General features: G+C 55.2%; 6 protein-coding genes across 6 annotated transcripts; 1 reads left to right on the plus strand and 5 right to left on the minus strand.

Annotated features, from left to right (window-relative positions):
- Positions 1 to 11: 11 nt before the first annotated feature.
- Positions 12 to 2,156, minus strand: C8A04DRAFT_13998 (uncharacterized protein; the record flags this gene model as incomplete). Its single annotated transcript, XM_062777928.1, has 4 exons — positions 12 to 38; positions 94 to 999; positions 1,108 to 1,794; positions 1,860 to 2,156. The coding sequence occupies 4 exons, from the start codon at positions 2,154 to 2,156 to the stop codon at positions 12 to 14; spliced, it is 1,917 nt and encodes a 638-aa protein (XP_062634875.1).
- Positions 2,157 to 3,188: 1,032 nt separating this feature from the next.
- C8A04DRAFT_13992 (uncharacterized protein) lies at positions 3,189 to 5,324 on the minus strand (the record flags this gene model as incomplete). Its single annotated transcript, XM_062777924.1, has 2 exons — positions 3,189 to 3,473; positions 3,642 to 5,324. The coding sequence occupies 2 exons, from the start codon at positions 5,322 to 5,324 to the stop codon at positions 3,189 to 3,191; spliced, it is 1,968 nt and encodes a 655-aa protein (XP_062634876.1).
- A 668-nt stretch (positions 5,325 to 5,992) lies between these two features.
- Positions 5,993 to 7,798, minus strand: C8A04DRAFT_30875 (glycoside hydrolase; the record flags this gene model as incomplete). The annotated part of the gene is made up of 1 exon (XM_062781551.1): positions 5,993 to 7,798. One exon carries the CDS (start codon positions 7,796 to 7,798, stop codon positions 5,993 to 5,995), a length of 1,806 nt encoding a protein of 601 aa, XP_062634877.1.
- A 1,884-nt stretch (positions 7,799 to 9,682) lies between these two features.
- On the plus strand, positions 9,683 to 11,395 carry C8A04DRAFT_30876 (sugar porter family MFS transporter; the record flags this gene model as incomplete). The annotated part of the gene is made up of 1 exon (XM_062781552.1): positions 9,683 to 11,395. The coding sequence occupies one exon, from the start codon at positions 9,683 to 9,685 to the stop codon at positions 11,393 to 11,395; it is 1,713 nt and encodes a 570-aa protein (XP_062634878.1).
- A 359-nt stretch (positions 11,396 to 11,754) lies between these two features.
- Positions 11,755 to 13,467, minus strand: C8A04DRAFT_30877 (C6 transcription factor; the record flags this gene model as incomplete). Its single annotated transcript, XM_062781553.1, has 1 exon — positions 11,755 to 13,467. One exon carries the CDS (start codon positions 13,465 to 13,467, stop codon positions 11,755 to 11,757), a length of 1,713 nt encoding a protein of 570 aa, XP_062634879.1.
- Positions 13,468 to 14,584: 1,117 nt separating this feature from the next.
- Positions 14,585 to 16,848, minus strand: C8A04DRAFT_13999 (uncharacterized protein; the record flags this gene model as incomplete). The annotated part of the gene is made up of 4 exons (XM_062777929.1): positions 14,585 to 14,738; positions 14,825 to 15,547; positions 15,920 to 16,543; positions 16,607 to 16,848. The coding sequence occupies 4 exons, from the start codon at positions 16,846 to 16,848 to the stop codon at positions 14,585 to 14,587; spliced, it is 1,743 nt and encodes a 580-aa protein (XP_062634880.1).
- Between the last annotated feature and the right edge of the window lie 1,774 nt (positions 16,849 to 18,622).

Here is an 18,622-nt window from a genome sequence, read left to right on the forward strand (position 1 = left end):
CAGCCGTTCGATCAATGTTCACAAAAACTAAAGGTTTGCTGTGCAACTCGTTAGCATCAACTCGTGTTTACCTCCCGAGGCTCCGGAACTCACCCGATGCATGTAATTCTCCACGCGCTCATTCAGCATCCCTCGTTCCTCCATCAATTTCTCCCTCGTCTCTACTGCCTGCTCCCATGACAGCGGGAAATCCACCCTCTTCATCGTCATATCAATCAGCTCATTCGGCAAGTTCGACAACGCCCCGCTTCTCCGCACCTCCGCTTCCCACCAGTCTCTCCTCTGCGGGGGGACGTGTGCACTCGACAAGACCGGCCGGTGCGGATGCACCAGAAACATAGCCAGGATCTTTCGGTGTCCCGCGCGGGTCTTGTCCTGGAGCTCGAACGGCTGGACCTGATGCTGCAGGCAGTTGGGGAACACCAACAGACGCCCTTCACGCGTGAGAACCTGACCGAGAGTTTGCGTGCAGGGCCCGTGTTGTTCCACGCCGAAGAACGTTTCTAATGAAGTGTACTCGTTCTGTGCAGGCATCATGATGAGCTCATCCTGGTCGATGGCCTGCCGGAAGGCAAGGTGGCTGTCTGTGATGTTGTCTTGGTCGAAGTAATAGATCGCCGACGCGCAGATTGTCTCGTTTTGGGTTCCTTCGACATGCCAGGCACCGCCAGGGTACCGGGGCTGCTCTGGGGTCAGGTGGATATTGGCGAGCTTGAAGATGACTTGCAGGCCGTCGGGGAAATCCTTTTGGAGGTCGATGGGGGGGTATTTCTGGAGATCGATCTGGGGATAGTCTTGGATCAAAGAACGGACGCCAGAGGGTTGGTTTTTGCCCTCGGTTTGCTCCTTGGCTCGTAGAGCCTCGGCTTCGGCTCGCTTCGCGGCAATTTCGGCTTCTGAGATGTATCGCCTTGGTTCGGGGTATACGAGAGTGCGGTGTTCATCTTGCCAATCCGTCCAGGCATTGTCATTCTGCCAGTCATAATCGTCGTCGTCGTCCTCTTCCTGGTCACTTTCTTCGCCCCACGCACCATTATCCGCCATATCGTCAACAACCTCTTGGTTGCCGTCCTGGCCGGCCCCCGTGACTTCCTCGTCATCCGACACCTCTGAATTGCCGTGTTTGTCGCAGTACTCGTCTACTGTCGGGTCCCACCACGCCCGAGGACCGCGCCGACCGGGGACTCGGTAATATAGCCCTGGCGGGTACGAGTAATCGTCGTCACCAGTGTTCCGAATCTTGAACCGGAGGCGGTTGGCAAAGCCATTGAGCGCATCCTGCCAGAGCGGGACGGTAGCCGCAACGATGCGCTCCAGTGTACCGTACAACGCCTTGTGGTGCACCGGGTGCAAGTTGTTGATGTAACTCGTAATTTTGGCACTCCCGTCGGTGGCGAGCTCGACCTGTGCCGGCAGCCACTGGAAGGATCCCCAGGTTTGCAGTGAGGAGGAATTCGACATCGACTCGAAGGACCCGACCAAGTCCCCTTTGCCGGTGTAGTCGATGCAGCCATCTAGCGGCACGGTGCCCTCCTTGAGTGCACGTGTTACCCCCCAGATGACGGGGAACAGAGATGGATGGACAAGATCGAGAACAAGATTGTCAGACTTAGGGTGCCAATCTTTCTCATTCTCGGGGACGTCCTCTAGGGGTCGAACCTTGTCCCGGAGTTCATTCCGGAGCTGCTCCGAGATAGCGCTGTCTGACTTGATCACAGTCAACTCCGAGTCAAGCACGTTGACGCAGCCTGTTTCCTTGTATCTGGTGGCCTTGTCTCGGAGTTCAGCGATGCACTAATTAAGATCAGGTCAGCCTCAACCACAACATCAACACTGTACGCTGCGAGGCCACTACCCACATGATCAAACATCTCTTGCGACAGATACACATCCCCATCCAGTTCATCTGGTCTAACATCCGACTCGGTGCGCCATCGGGCTACGATGGTTTCATCAAACACCTTGGTGTCCCAATCCGGTTTGTCGCTGATGCTGCTTATGAACTCAAGCATCCGCTTCTCGCGGACAGTGACCCCTTTGCTCTCCCATGGCATAGCGCCAATGGCGAGGGGCAACCGCAAAATCGACCGGCGTTGGTCATCACCAACGATTGGGAGGCCGAAGCCCGGGAATTGTTTTGTGGTGGGGCCGGTCATGATTCGTCGAGATTCAGGATCGATGGTGTGAGCACTTCGGAGAGAGGAGGAACATGAGGTTTTCCTGTCTTTTGTATTGTCTCGGCGCATTAAGCTTGTGGATATGGACCTTGCATGCTGCCTACCGCCGGCCTGGAAGCTTTCTGATGCCAAGAAACCCCGCCTCCAGCCGCAACGATCGCCGATTTCCAGGGGTTGGTTCCACAGAGTTGATCCGAATCGGGAAGCTTTCCACATTTGGAGAGAAACGCATCTGAGCTTGACAGCCGGCTTACTGGAGAAAGAAGACCTGTTCATTTTGGGGCCGCTCAATAATAATGCGGTGTGGAGGAGCGGTGTGGTCGCTAGTCAAGGTTGGTGTTTCAAGCTGAGTGAAAGGGAACGTCGGTGCAGTCGTCAGTCAGGAACAACAACCTGACATTACCTCAGGTAATTTTCCCGGTTCAGAGATGTAATACATAACGCCCCCAATACCCTAATAGTGAATCACTACCAAACAGTTTCCATTGTTTTAAACCACCATGGTGACTTGAAACAAAAGCTTGAATGGAATATTCCCCCACCCATATCACAACATCGCGATACTCTCGTACAAGACAACCCAGTCAGGATGTCATTGTAGGTAGTGATGTCAACTTACGAACATCTCCCGGTAACGAAACTACCTGGGTAATGAATCAATAAGGACCCAACAGACGGTTCCCGAGAGTCCCTCTCTATAGCCTTTTCACTGCTTCAGGCAGGCGGGTCATTTTCCCATGTAATTGGAGGGAATCGCGATTTGTGCTAGAGTGTTACAAAAATAGTGACGGCGAGGCTGGAGCGGGGTGGCTCCAACATGGATGATTTTTTTTAGCTGCCCTGGTGTTTGAGCGTTCACTCTCCTCTTCCCCAACAAACCTGTAAACCCCTGTTTCCAAGGGCTGTTCTGTGCCTAAGTTCTGAAAGACAAACATTGGATATTGTCCAAGTCTGCTTCAAACAATTAGGTAGTGGTCCCTACTCAATCACGCAACGGATAGCATGCGCACCTTACATCCCAAACTTCTCCTTCAAAAACTCCCGCACTTGCGGATTTCCACCCGTCGCCGCTTTTAACCGCTTTGCTCCACCAATAACTTTCAACCCGTTCAGCGTCCTCACCCTCGAGAGCGCGACGTACGCCTGCCCGTCCTCCCAGATGCGGGATAAATTCACGACGGCAGAGTCCAGCGTCATGCCCTGTGATTTGTGAACGCTCATCGCCCAGGCGGCTGCAAGGGGAATTTGGGTGCGGCTTAGAAGCGAGTGTGGCTCGGGATTCTCGTAGTCTCGCAGCTCTTGCTCTTCCGTATAGTCATCGCTCATCTCTTCCCCTTCGAACCCGCTCTGCGTCAGCCCACCTACTTCCGTTTCATCCCCTCCGTCGACTGAGTTGAGCATCTGATACTGCGTTTTGTGACTGTTGTATCGCCGCTTGCGTGGTCGGTCGCCGAGCGCGTGGACGATGCACTCAGGGTAGATGACGCGTACCCGACCGTTAAGAAAACGCACGATAGGCCAACTGAGGTTGGGAACTCTTTTCTTATGCTTTCCCGCAAATAACCGTACATAATGTTGCTTGATGAAACCGTACCCCCTAGGGGGGTAATTGGGCAGGGCTTCCTTATCATACCGTTGAAAGCCGATGATTGTGCCCTGACTGCCATTGTATAGCTGTTGCTTTAGGTCTAGGTTGATGAGCAGAATGACGGGCATGCCAACCTTGAGTTGGACCTCACGCGCAAAATGATGGTCGTCGAGGCCGCGAAGAGACCCGTCTTTGTTTCTAATACCTTTAGACTCAAGGTGTGGATCCATCTTCTCATTCCAGTCGAACTCATCGAGGCAGGTATAGGAATATGGCGGGCTGTTAAGCCGCACGAACTCTTCGTTATTGATTCGATTGACTTCATTGCGGGTTGGGAGGAGTTTGATGGCACTGTCGGGGACATCTCTGTCTTCAATGAGAATTTCGATTTCGTCTTTGGAAAGGGGGGTGCTAAGGCGGCACTTCTGGAGTAATGCGATGAAATCCGCGTCATGTTGCCGGTGGATGGAATCTAGGTGAACATGTACAAACATGCACGCAGCCCAGGCTTTGCTGCGAAATGCCCATTTGTCGCTGTCGTTGTATTTTTTATTACAGTGTACGCACGTGTATTCCTCTTTGGCTGGCACTAGATCGCTCCCACAATCGATGCAGTGTTGAAAAGGTTTGACAGGGGGCAGTTGGCAGAAGTCTCCGGTGACGATGACTTGAACCCCGCCGAAGGGCAAAGGGTTGGAACGACCGCTTTTCATGACTTCGTTGAGCCTTTGGAAATGCCAGTTCTCGACCATGCTAATTTCGTCGATGATGATGGTGTCAGTTTGCTTAAAACGCTTGACTGCGAGGGGGTCAAGCCCTTTTCCCCTCAAAAATCGGATGCCGTTCTTGAAGTCGTTCGGGTTCCATCCAGCGTAAGTCCAGGTCGTAGTCCCGTTGATAGCCAGCGCGGCTTTGCCTGTTGGGGCCATAACGTGCACATTCTTGCCCATTTCCCGCAATCGATGCGTGATAGCATGCAAAACCGTAGATTTGCCACAGCCTGCAGAACCGGTATAGAAGATATTCTTCCCGTCCACCGCGAGTTGTACTACCCTTTTTTGCTCGGGACAGAGTTCAGGCGCGGCGCGGTGCTCTACCTCCAACTCCTGCGAGGGTGACAGATCTATCTGCACGTCTGGAAACGTTGTTGCTGCGGCATCGGCTGCCGGTGCCAGTTGGTCTTCTTCGCCAATGTACGGAGGTTCACGCGTGCGATCGCCGACCCCAAGCTTAGAAACCCCTAGAACGTGGCATGTGTATTCATTCCTCTTGCGAGACAACTCGCGCATAAGAGCAAATTGTTGTGCTTCATCTTCTGCATCGCTTCCATTGCAACCTTGAGCGTCGATCCTCCGTTGGCAGTCCCAGTACGCGCGAGCCGAGGCAAGCGCAGCATCGGACAGTGGATTCCCTTGGTGGTCCTTCAGAGACTTTGACCGGGGAGCTTTGCGAGCGCGGCTGGCTGCTCGCTGTTGCAGTCGGCCAGGAGGCCACGGAGGTGTCAAGATCGAAACTCCTTGCCGTCCGAGTCGGATACTGATTTTATGGAAGGGTCCCATCCCGGCGGCCTTAACTTTCAGGGGACGGCGCTTTTGAATGCCCAAAACGGCAGGGCAGACTGTTGCGTGGCGTTCTTGGACTGTTGTACTGTTGTACAGTACACTATGCCTTGGTCCTATTGTAAAAGGAGTGAGTCGAGCCCCGCTAATCTTTAATTGTAAGAACGTACATGGATCCGTGGGAAGTTCGCGGCCCTTTGGTATGCGCAGTGCCGCGCAATTCAAGACCATATGTTGGGGCCAAATGTTGGGCAGCGAGAATGTATTACCGACGGAGTTGTTTTCGTTGTAACGTTAGTCATGTATACGCGTACTTACGCGTACTTGCGTGTTTTTACGCGACAGGGGGCATAATTTCCCCACATTTTGAGCAAGAGAGATGCGTTTCGATACCAGATTCTTACTAGCAGCTTTACGTCCAAAACAACAGTTCCCGAAGTTAGTAGACGAATATCACTTAAAGGCAGGTGACATTATTTACACCTCCATCAAGTTGGCTTCTATTCTCTGCATTTAAACTACGGAAGTGAACGGAAATCCGAGATTTCTCAAAGCTTCTAATCATGCAAGATTAAGACGTCGTCCGAAACTTAGGACATTACCAAAAACGAAACCAACAGTAACAAATTCGGGACGTCCGATGCAATGCGCATCGTCCACCATCAATTCTACCGCAGCAAATACGCATTACCTTCAAACGGCGCCAACCTTCCAACCTCAGTTTTGCCCTTGTGCGTCGACATGATAGGGATTAACTCCGGCTCCCTCTCCAAACCGAGCTCCTTCGCATTAGGCGCCGACCAAGTCTTCTCACCCTCGGTGAAATTCAGGACCACAAGCACCCTATCCCCACCCCCCCCGTGGTCCGGCACCTTGACAAAGACAAACAGATCCCCATCGTCCGGCCGCAAGTCCACAAAATCCCCATACACCAACAAATCCGCATGCTCCCGGCGGAACTTCAACATCTTGCGCCAATACGCCAACACACTCTCCTCGTCTCCCAGCTGCGAGGCGACATTGATCTCCCCCGCCAGCGGATGCGGCTTCATCCACGGCTCTTTCACCTCCTTGCCCGCTTCCTCCGCCGCAAGCGAAAACCCGCCGTACTTGCCCTTCCCATCCCATGGGATCGGCACACGCGCGTGGTCACGCGCAAGGTACTGGATCGCAGCAAACGCCTTATCCAGCTCGGCCTGGTTGTCCTTGCCGTACCGCTCCTGCACCATGCGGTAGAAGAGGCTGCTGTCGATGTCGAGGTAGTTCTCGATCGGGTAGCTGCCGTCGGCGGGCAGGTTGACCATGCCGATTTCCTGGCCCTGGTAGACGTATTGGGTTCCGCTGAGGCACGCTTGCATGAGGGCCAGCAGGCGGGCGCTGGCTACGCGGTGCTGGGGTACGTCGGAGGCGAACCGGCTGACAGAACGGGCTTGGTCGTGGTTCTCGAGGAACACGGTCGACCAGCCGTCTGTGCCGCGGATCAGGGCCTGAGTGAGGTCAACGGCGGCTTTGAAGTCGGGCAGTCGGAAGTTGCGCGGCGGGGTGGCGAACTTGTGCGTTGCGCCCATGCCAACGTCGACGATGTCGAACTGGAAAACCATGTTCAGCTGCTTGGCCTTGGCGCTGACGTACTGCAGGACGCGGGCCGTATCGGGGGTGCACGGTAGTTCGCCGACGGTAATGGCCCCGTATTTTTCGAGCACCGCGTTCATCTCGGCGAGGAACTCGTGCATCCGCGGACCGTTGCAGTAGATCATTCCGGCCGGCTGGTAGGGCGTGCTGGGGTCGACAACCGGGGCGTTGGGAAGGGTCGGCGGCTTGCTGTACATGTTGACAGTGTCAACGCGGAAACCATCCGCGCCCCGCTCGAGCCAGAACTCCATGGACGAAGCGTAGATGGCCTTGCGGGTCTCGGGGTTCTCCCAGTTGACGTCGGGCTGCTCAACGGCGAAAAGGTGGAGGTAATACTCCTGTGTGGCTTCATCCCATTCCCATGCGCTGCCACCCCCAAAGTTGCATCGCCAGTTGTTGGGTGGAAGGCGTTCACCCGAGGCCGAGTATTTGGCCGGTCTCCAGATGTACCAGTCTCGCTTCGGGCTGTCCTTGCTGGCCCGTGAGTCCTTGAACCACGCGTGCTGGTCTGAGGTGTGGTTGATGACTAGGTCCAGCATGATCTTCATGCCGCGTGCATGCGTCTCCTTGATGAGTCGCTCCATATCCTGCACGGTACCGTACGGCCTGTAGACGTCCTCATAGTTGCTGATGTCGTAGCCCATGTCGACTTGCGGGCTGTCGTACATCGGGCAAATCCAGATGACGTCCACGCCGAGGTCGGCGATGTAGTCCAGCTTGGATGTGATGCCATTGAGGTCGCCCACTCCATCACCGTCGGAGTCGCAAAACGAGGCTGGGTAGATCTGGTAGATTACTGCCTGTTTCCACCATTGTTTCTCGCGGGGTGTAAGAACAGTCATGTTGGTAGTTACACTGGAGACAAGGTATTTAGGTTCGGCTTCGACGTTTGAAATGAGCAGGTCAGTCCGTCAGAATGTAACAGGCTTAGAGGCGAAAACTGCTATGATTCAACTTCGACTTCTACTCAACTTAAACTATCGTTGGCCTCCGCTCGTAGAGCAAAAAAGCCGAACAAGAGAGCCGGTTGTGTTTCGCAACTCCTCACGGTGGAGTGCCGTGATCCCGGCGTCTCGGAGCAGACCATGGAAGTTGCCCGTCACAAGGTTCCATATTCCCCGCGTCGGCGCTGATCGCCCACGGCGGTCAGCCAAGTGGTGCCAAACACTGCCGAGCCCGGACGGTTGCGATTGCTGGGCGGCGGATGCAGAACCAGAAAACCTGCATGGAGAAGACAAAAGGCCCAATAACGCCGCGAGGTGGTGCAGGTGTTTCGCCGCACGATTTGCGTTTGCATGAGATGGGGGTGATTTGGGGAAGTCGCGGCAGCGGATGGCGCGGTTCTGCTTAGTTGCTCTGCTCACTCCCTAAAACGGAAGTTGAACCTTCCCATGTGGTTGGCCAAATATCGGACCGACAGCAGAGTGTGACATGATTGGCCATATGTCGGGCCGAGGACGGATCCCTGCGCTCAGGCCCCACAGCTTTCTTTGCGCGCACATTTGCCCTTCCGAGCCTTCCACGTGCCTTCCTAAAATCGTTCTCGAACGGTTTTCCGCGAGCGCCGCGATGCAGGCGCGATGGCTGTTTCAGTCTTTTTCCGAAAACGAAGGTCCTACACTACCGAGCCGTTCGCTTCCCTCCCACATTCCGATACCTAACAAGGATCCAACGAACGAAGATGGCGACGACCACCATAACGACCGCGCTGCCGTGCCGCCAGGTTCCGACACGTCAGGGTTTGCGCTGCATCCTGCTGCAGTGCGGGCGGTAGCTCCAGCACCTGCGTGAGCCGTGAAGATATAAGTACTCGTGCCACCCAAACTTGTCCTCTTGAATCACCACGTCCGGTTACCTCACGCCAGCGTTTGAAGCCGCAATTAGGCGTTCTCTCCCTCCAAGCTCAGCGAGCGGCTCCTTGCCATGACGTCCCTTCAGTCATTCGCCCAACCAGCGAGAAGCATCGGCCCGAATAATGCCACACCCACTAGTGCCAACGTTCGGGTAGCTGAAAATATTTCGCCGTGTGTTTCCCCTGATCGGCCACACCATCACGAACCCCGCGGGGATGGAAATCCGGGGTTCAGGGAAGTCGGAGTCCAGACCCTGTTTCCCCAGGCGCGGGAAGTGCCGGTTCACACGAACCCGACAGGCACATGCAAACTATCATCTCCCAGCATGCATCTACCGAAAGGGGCCCGCCCGCACGTCCGCGACTGCGCCTCGTGAATTGAGAACCTTGAGGATGGTTTGTTTTGTGGCGGAATCCTCTCTATACTAGCTCGTTCGCGTTTCGGTCCGAACAAGTCCCTTTCGCTTGGAGAGGACCATACAGAGCCCATACCTCTAACGGAAACCTGAACACGGCGATTTGCCTCCGTGATGGGAATGCGTCCATGTCATCGCGTTCACCGGCCGTTGGGATGTTCGTCGGGGTTGGTTCCGTTTTCTCCAACCTTGCCCGCTAGTAAGTGCCCCTATCCTGGTTGTCTAGACCCGGTCCTTGTCAGAACGGCAGAACTTCGTCGCGTGGCATGGGCATGGGTAAGCGAGACTCCCGCGTTGACTATCATGGTCGAACTCGGCGAGCGGTATAAATTGGATTGGCTGCCCGGGGTAGGTTGGAGTTGCATCCAGGCACAGGGGTCATACACTTCAAAGAAAACATCCTGTTGCATGAGATTACCTACGAATTGACAGACGTATCGAACGTCAACACGATCACAATGCTTTCACAACCCACCAGCAATGCGCCCGAGGGTAGCACCGCAACCACCACCGACACAACCACTAGCCCCGCTACAATGGGTCCCACAACCGGCCCTTCTACTACCGTCCATGAAGCCGCAGCAGCCACTCGCGCGGAACATACCCTAGGCCTGCGCGCCTCCTTCCGCTTGTACCGCCCGGCGTGCCTGTGGTCCATCTTCTTGTCCACCTGCATCGTCATGGAAGGGTTCGACAATGCCTTCCTCGCCAGCCTGTTCGCATATCCGCCCTTCCAGGAACACTTTGGCGTGCGCCAGCCCGACGGGTCGTACCAGCTCACAGCCGCGTGGCAGACCGGTCTCACGAACGGCGTGTTGGCAGGCCAAGTCTTGGGCTTGTTTGCGAACGGCATTGTGGCGGATCGGTTCGGGTACCGCAAGACGCTGATCGGTGCGCTGGCTGCGTGTGTGGCGTTCATCTTTATACTGTTCTTTGCGGACACATTGGAGCAGTTGTTGGTCGGCCAGGTGTTGATCGGGATTCCGTGGGGCGTGTTCCAGACGCTGACAACGACATATGCGGCGGAGGTGTGTCCGACGCATTTGCGGGCGCATCTAACGACGTACGTCAACTTGTGCTGGGTCATGGGCCAGTTCATTGCGTCCGGCGTGCTGCGCGCGATGTTGAGTCGCAATGACGTGTGGGGGTACAAGATCCCGTTTGCGCTGCAGTGGATGTGGCCTGTGCCGTTGATGGTGGGTATTTGGCTTGCGCCGGAGAGCCCGTGGTGGTTGGTGAAGAAAGGCAGACTAGAGGAAGCAAAGCGATCGCTGTCGAGGTTGACCAGCCGGAACACCACGCAGGAGAAAGACGGCGCTGCCTTCAAGCTGGACGAGACGATCTCCATGATGGTGCACACCAACGAGATGGAAAAGGAGCTCCTCGCGGGCACCTCGTACGCAGACCTCTTCCGCGGTGTCAACCTCCGCCGCACCGAAATCGTCTGCACCACTTGGATGATCCAAACCCTCTGCGGCTCCAACTTCATGGGCTACTCAACCTACTTCTATCAACAAGCCGGCCTGGCCGTGGAGAACTCCTTCAGCATGTCCCTCGGCCAGTACGCCCTCGGCGCCATCGGCACGGTCGCATCCTGGTTCCTCATGAACTGGTTCGGCCGTCGCACGCTCTACCTCAGCGGACAGGTCATCATGTTCGCCCTGCTCCTCGCCATAGGCTGCGCCTCGCTCGCCGGGCGCTCCAACGTAGCAGCCCAATGGGCCATCGGATCCCTCCTGCTGATTTACACCTTCACCTATGATGCCACCGTCGGCCCCGTCTGCTACTCCCTTGTCGCGGAACTCACTTCCACGCGATTGCGCACCAAATCGGTGGTGCTCGCGAGGAATACGTACAACATCATGGGCATCGTGACAAATATCATCACGCCGCGCATGCTGAACCCGACGGGCTGGGACTGGGGCGCCAAGTCTGGTTTTTTCTGGGCGGGAACATGTGCGCTGTGCGCGGTGTGGACGTATTTCCGCTTACCGGAGCCCAAGGGGAGGACGTATGGTGAGTTGGATGTGCTGTTTGAGCAGGGGGTGAGTGCGCGGAAGTTTAGCTCGACTGTGGTGGATGTGACCGGGACGTCGGGGCATTTTGTTGCGGAGAAGGTGAGGACGTCGGAGGATGAGGTTGTGGAGCATCATGTTGAGGGTCGTAATTGAATGAATGTGATTGAGTGTTTGGGTTAAGGCGTTGGATGGGAATTTGTCGGTGTTTTTGTATTTATCATTGTAGGGGCGAGTAAATACGACTCTTTCTGGAACGGAGTTCATTTCATGATCAATATGACTTTTAAGACTGTGCTTGTAAATAACATGATGAACTAAGTATGCCAATTAATTACTCATCATACTGATTTATAACATACACCTCTTACTACTCTTCAATGGTTTCCTGCGAGTGTTTCAAAATTTGCAGTAAAAGGGAATTATTGCAATTAACAAACGCCAAGCTAACCAAAACGCCTGGGACCTAATTAAGTAAACATCAATTACACAAACCACCCAAACTCCCACTGCCCTCACCTCCCCGGACTCCCTGCGACCCCCTCAAAATCCACAACCGTATACATCCCCCGTAACACCTGCAATTTCTCCAACAAATACTCCCGATGATGTTTCTGCGCCCTCTCAAACCCAAACAAAAACCTCACCACAAACAAAAAATCCTCCACCCTCGCCCTCCCTTCCTCTTCCCTCGTCTGCCCTGGCCCCAACGGCAGCGCCAGCACATCGGCCACCGTACTCGTAATCTCAAACAACTTCTGCAGAATCCCGCTGCCGTGGGTGATGATACTCGCCGTGTCGCGTAACCGGCTAACGAGCTGTCGTAGTTGGGAAGAGAGACGGGCTGCGGGGAAGTGGAGAGAAAACCCCTCGTGGGCGTCACGCGGTGGGGCGGAACGGAGGAGGCCGTGGGAGAGGGCCAGTTGCCAGACTAAGGTGCGCAGCCAGAGGCGGGTGACGAAGAGGTCGGCGTGTTGTTCTTCTGTGAGGGGGGTGATGTCTGGTTCGTTGACGCTGCGGGCGAGGAGGTCCTGAGTGGCTTCGGCGGTTTCGGCTTCGTCGGCGTCGAGTTGGGCTTGTTTTGTTTCGATCCATTCGGCGGTTATGGTGGGTGCCGAGGGGAGGGATTGGGTGGTCCAGTGGGCTAGGAGGGTGGTGTCCATGAGTTGGAAGAGGCGGATGAGGCGGTTGAAACCGACGGTTACGTAGGGGGGCACGGTTGGGTCGGTGAGTGGGAGGGGGGATGGTAGTGGGGCTAGGGCGGTTGGGAGGCCGGACATGATGCACACGAAGCGTTCGTGGATGTAGGCTTCCCAGTACAGGCGCTGCAGGCGGGAGATTTCGGTGATGGTTAGGCCGTGTGGGGTTTCTTCGGAGTACTGGTGGATGTTGAGCATTTGGAGCATGCAGATGGATTCGCGGAGGCTGGCGAAGCTGCGGTCGAAGCGCTTGAAGGCCATGAGCGAGCACTCGTTCCAGATGCCGGCCATCACGCGCTTGACGGTCAAGGGCATCTCGTGTTGAAGGTAGGAGCCGTTTGTGTGCCCGGATATGTCGGCCGTGCTGCGGGCGATCATGCTGAGCTGGAGGAGGGAGCTCATTTGCGAGGCGACGTCGCCGTGTCGGCCGTGGATGTCCCACGAGGTGTTTGTCAGGTTGATGGTGACGGCTCCGAAGGCGTGGACCAGCGCGGCATCTTCGTAGTCGTTGTGCATGTTGGCGATGGCGGCACGCATCTCGTCCGGCGTCAGCACTGGGTTGACGGGGTAGACGTGCCGCTCGAAGTCGGGCATCAAGAGCATGAAGAAATCCTGCGTGTAGCCATGGCCGCCAATGCCCGCTGTTGGCACGGGAAGGGCCGGGACACATTGGAGATCGACGTGTCCGGAGTGGTAGGTCAGGGCTGTTGAAACGGAGGCGTTATCTGAATCATGTCTTTCAGACCCCGATGTTGATGATGTTGGAGACTGCCCCGGAGGGCTCGCACAGCCGGGGCTTGAGCGTGTGTTTGGTGCCAAGTTGGCGTTTCCGCTGCCGGCTCCAGAGACGCCTCGCTTGCGCAGCTGCGCGACGAGCCGTCCCCTTTCACCGGGCTTCCGCTTCGCGGGAGCCGGTGCAAAGGTGCAGGCGAGGTTGAGGTGGGCGCATTGGGCGCATGGCTGTGTGTTTGTGCAGCGCACTTTGCGGATCCGGCAGGGATCGCAGGCGCGGGTGACTTTCAAGCTCATAATTAACGTTAATCGGGAAGAGGCTGGATAACTCGTGGACGAGTGCCGAGCCGTCTGATCATGTTGAATATGGTGGAGGCGGGGCGTCTTGAGGAGCAGGCCGCGACTCGCGTCCCATCTCTGAAGGTTTTCTATTTTTTTCTCTTCGCCTTGCGGCTGATGATGTTGAAGGGCGTTTTGGGCAGTTGAAAAGCCAAGGAACGCGCGAAGGGCGAACCGTAGGGATTTGTGCACTAATGCCGGCCCCTCACGTGGCTGCCGACTTGGCGCGGAGAAGGGCCGGATAGCCCCACCTCCGCATAAAAAACGGCCGAGAAAAGGGCGGCTAGGGAAAGTTCGGCAAGGACCTGCAGGTCTGACGGAATGGGCAAGCGCGATGGATTCATGGTCAGGGGAAAGCGTCACAGCGGTATGGAGTTTGACAAGGAAAATAGAGCTAATGCACCAAAATTAGTCGTAACTGCCGGAGTTCGGGGCTTTACGGAGCATTCCCGATTGAAGGTGGCAATGCCGCGCGTAGCCCTGTTTTGACCCCGAAATCGGGTGTCCGACTCAACTGACTTACAAATACGCGGAACTGATGCACATAAGCCCTACCGGTTTTTAGTTCGCGATGGCTTCCATGGCTTCAGCCCGCCCGGGCTTAAGTAACCGATTTGGCAAGCGTCCGAAGCCATGCCAGGTCGCGCTCCAACACGAATTCATTGCCCGAAACGGTTGCATAAGGAAGGGTGAAGCGCAAAAATGCTAACATCGTATTCGGGTGCATTGCCGAAGATGACCCAAACCCAGGGTTGAGATCTCTGGTCTCACAACACCGCAACTAATTTTATTTTGCGTAGTTAGCAAGCTTGGATTCCTAATTAGCCCAAGTTACACAGCTTTGTTACGGCAAGTATGCACAACACAAACAATACACCCGTGACGGTCGCATTAGGGCTTCCGTGGAAGAACAACATAGACACTTAAGAAACCAATAACCTTCAATACACAAAGTTGGTATCATCACACAGCAAAACCTGCACTAACGAAATTCCTGTCACTCTTGCCCACACAAATCATATCACCCAGTCCCTAAAAGCTAATCCAAAACCGCCCATAGTAATCATCCCACTCTTCAAGGGCTTGTATGACTGACCGTAACCTCGGGCATCTTCTTCAGCATCATCGATTCGCGCTCGGCCTCCATCGGGCTGCGGTAGGAACCGGTATACTCGACGGCTGTCTCGAACTTGGGAAGTTTGGCGTACGTCCGGCGCCTGATCCAGTGGCTGTTACATTACATTAGCACAAACCCCCGTAAAGAACGAAAAAAAAGAAAAGAAAATGGAGGGGCACGAGAGTAAAAAAAACTCACATCAACGAAGCAATCACCGCACAAAGCAGCGGCACCCCCAACCCCACACTCAACCCAATAATCAACTTATTCGATACCCCACCCGTCTCCCCTTTCCACACATCCCCTACCCCATCCAACACCCCATTCCCATCCCCATCATGTTTCGCCGTGCCCGTGCTCTTCGGCTTCGGCGGCGGCGGCGGGACGTAACTCTTGGGCGTGCCCGTCGTCGCGGCGACTTTGTTGATGTTCTTCCCAAAGGGTATCGTGCTGGCGACGGTGAGGGCGGTCGATTCGGGGAAGGTGGCGGTCGCGCCCGGGGGGATAGCGGTGACGTGGGTTTTGACGGTGGTGGTGAGGGTGGTGGCTTGGAGGGATTGGGGGCAGCCGCCCTGGGGTCTGGGCTCGGCGCAGCCGATGTTGGTGTAGATGACTGTTTTGGTAAGGGTTGTGGTTTCGAGTTCTTTGCCGTCTTGGCGTGCGGCCAGGCGGTTGGTAGGGGATGGGGTAGGTGGTGTGGTGATGGCGTCGGCTGTGATGGCGCAGACGTTCGCCATGGTGGTGTAGTAGATCGGGATGCTGGTGTTGGGTTGGGGTCCCCAGGTGTGGCTGCCGATGGCAAGAGTGGCGCCGGCTGAAGCCCCGACGGCGAGCGTGTACTCTTGGACGACCTGTAGAGCGCAGTTTTCTTCCTCTTCGAGTTCGGCTCCGAAGGTTATGTTGGTGAGAAATTCGGCGACACTGGAGTGGTCAGTTGGAATCACCAAGTCCTCTTTTTAGGTGAGGAAAAAATCCGGAATTTGGGGCACTTACGTTCCAAAAACGCCCACGCTCATCCCGTACGACACCCTCACCTTGTCGAGGAATTCCTGGGGTGCGTCGTCCCCAATGCCGAAAAGGTCTGCCCCTTTTGCAAGGAACTCGCCCACTTTGTCCACAACGGCTTCATTGCCGCGCTCGAATCCCGCGTACAAGCCGACTCTAAGAATGGCTTTTAGAGTTACATGACCACTGACGATGGTAACCGGCAAGAACTCGAACTGGCCGCCGTTGCTAGTAAGATGGGTCAAGTTAACAAATGTCTATGATGTGAGTTTGACTGGATCAACTTACAAGATGATGCTTGACACGTTTTGCCCAAACAAGGCAATGTTAAATCCCACCGGTTCTTCAATAAGTAAATGAAATCCTGAGCGGATTACGAGCTCGCCCTCTACACCGAGGATCAAATCCATGGTGGCAAAAAGTCCAGCCTCGAGGCCTGGGGCAATGGATATCCCAACGACCGTCTGCGACTTGTACAACGGGATGGTCAGCGTAGCGCCCGCGGCGATCGTAGTGTCCATCTCCATGTATAAATCCATGTTGTCGATCTGGAACAACAGCTGGACTTCGGGAAGTGGAGGTAACTCGATATCGAAATCCGTGTCGATGTGGAAGTTGTCAAAGTTGACAAATTCGTCGAGCTCGAAATCCTCGGGTGTCCACAGTGCCTGGAATTCGTCCCAGTCAAAGACCTCCTTGAAGCTGTCCCTGGCTGACTGGCTCATGTTGTGGAACTCTTCTCCCAACTGATCCGTGAGATTGCCGAGTGTATTGCCCAAGTCGAAGTCGCCGTTGATGGTCAGGGTGGCTGTCGCGCCAGCTTTGAAGTAACAGGTCACACATTTCACTTCGATGCTCAGACTGGCCTCGACGTTGTCAAGCTTCGTGCCGGTGGTGTTGGCTTCATATGTGCTGCCGCCACAGTCAGCTCAAGCACTATGGGGGCCCAAAGACACAAACATCAATCACACTCACTAGCTGAAGAGTGTGGCATCCACCCAGCTCTTGTCCATACTCATGCTGTTGGAGAAGGTATTCTCTCGCCGGTAGTTCGCCGCGGCCACAATGTCGCGCCAGATGAGATTTCGGGTGTCTTCGTCCGATTTTCCCGGCATGTTCCGCGTCCGAACGTCCAGCACCGGGACGATATCAGCGGGGGAGGCCACGACGAGGCCAGCCGCCCAGCCGAGTGCCGCAACAATCCCGAACTTGACCATGGTGGGCTGCAAATATTTGGATGTGTTTGGATTACGGTAGACACCCGGTGGACAGTCAACCCTTCTCCCACGGCAGCTCATGTTTTCTATATTGTTTTCAGGGACACTTTCCCCTCCTTCATCCGCAGTCCGCTCCCCCATGCACATGCCATGCGCCAGGGGGGCAACAGCTCCCAGCCCGGCCCAGTCGAGCCCAACCCAACCCTTCGGTTATAAGCCACCCCCAGCCTTCCTAGAACAAAAGCCATTTTCCCGACCGAGAGCAGGGGGGTCAACTTCGGCCCAAGGCCCGATAGCCCATACCGGGCTCAGGGAGCCCGCCAGTTTGAACTCATTCCCCCATGTTTCTATGGGCTTTCAGTGTTCAAAATGTCGGAATACATGGGGGCCATCGAGAATTTGTTTGTGTGGGGCGTATGCAAGCATGAAGACGCCGCATGGCCGCAGGTCTGTTGGTCGGCATTGCGCCAACGAAAGGTTGTATTTTCCATGTGTAAGTGAACGCGCCCCAACCGCCATCTTTCGGGACCCTGAACCCAAGGGATCATGCGCTGCACGTTGAATGTTTGAGGTTCTTGGCATGTCGTCGTGGCATTCTACCTTTTCTGTATCTGATTTTGCTCGGAGCTTGCGGGTGAAAAACGGCGTCGCTAACTACCACATGGTAATTAATAATTAGGCGCAATGTAGTTGGGAGTTCGCAGTTCAGAGGCCGGTCTTGGTTTGTTGGCCCTAGCTGCCCAGCTGAAGAAATTTGCTTTGAAGGGTTGCCATCTCCTCTCAAGTGCAGGAACCAGAGCCCCGTCAGTCCACAAATGAATGCCTGCCTAGCTGCGGGATGCCACCAACGCGCCGAAGCGGCCTAGTCAAACGGCCTGGTACCCCGCACAATTTGTTATCTCTGCCATTTTCACGAGAATTAACGGCAGTGAAGAAAAAATCATGATAAAAATGTGTGGGCAGCCGCCCGCGCCGCAAGGGTGCATTGCACAGCAGCAGAATCAGGACAGGCCCCAATGTGGTTGAAACGGATGCTTGCATATGATGAGTGGTGTTTGTTGTCGGATGGGATTTGAAATTCCGGCAACCATTATGATAGGTTCCCAGACATGCATGCTCCCCACCTGGGAGCAAGCCACCAGCTTCCAATAATAGACCCCTAACATCTCGGCACGCGAGGCTGGGCTTGGGCAGGATGCACCATGTGAGTTATCACCAACTGCATGGGACGGGTGGGCCGGAGAGTCCAGCAGAACAAAGCTGGCGGATGGTGCACACCATTATCAGAACTTTAACCTTGGTCTTGGACAGATTTTGAAACGCGTTCCTGGGGGTTATGGAGAGGATGGGCACGAACCGGGACAAGATCAACGCCGCATGTTTGCAGCGGTATCAGGAAAAAGATGTGATGACAGGGGCCGCAAGGCTCTCTCCCCCATCGTGGCGCTTTGGGAGACGACATGGCGGATGCTTGGCCCCCAAAACGCGGAAATAGAGGAAAGTGTGGAAAAGGTGTGGCGGCGAATTGAGAACGGTCGCCAAAAATGAAGCGAACCATTCTGTTTTCGGTTGGCCCCAAGTGGCGTGGTTCCTATAATTATCGAAATCGTGTCCTGTTAGCATTTTTGTTTAAATAGGATGAAAATGTCATCGTTCACCTCTCACAGCTTCCCTTTCGCTTGGAGCTGGAGGAAAGGCAGTGGGGCGGTGGGTCGTTACGGAAACCTGACGGGCGGACTTTCCTCAAGTAATTAAAGTCGCCTGTGTAAGTTGC

This window comes from Dichotomopilus funicola (genome assembly GCF_033296635.1).
Source record: "Dichotomopilus funicola strain CBS 141.50 unplaced genomic scaffold C8A04scaffold_57, whole genome shotgun sequence".
Taxonomy (NCBI): domain Eukaryota; kingdom Fungi; phylum Ascomycota; class Sordariomycetes; order Sordariales; family Chaetomiaceae; genus Dichotomopilus; species Dichotomopilus funicola.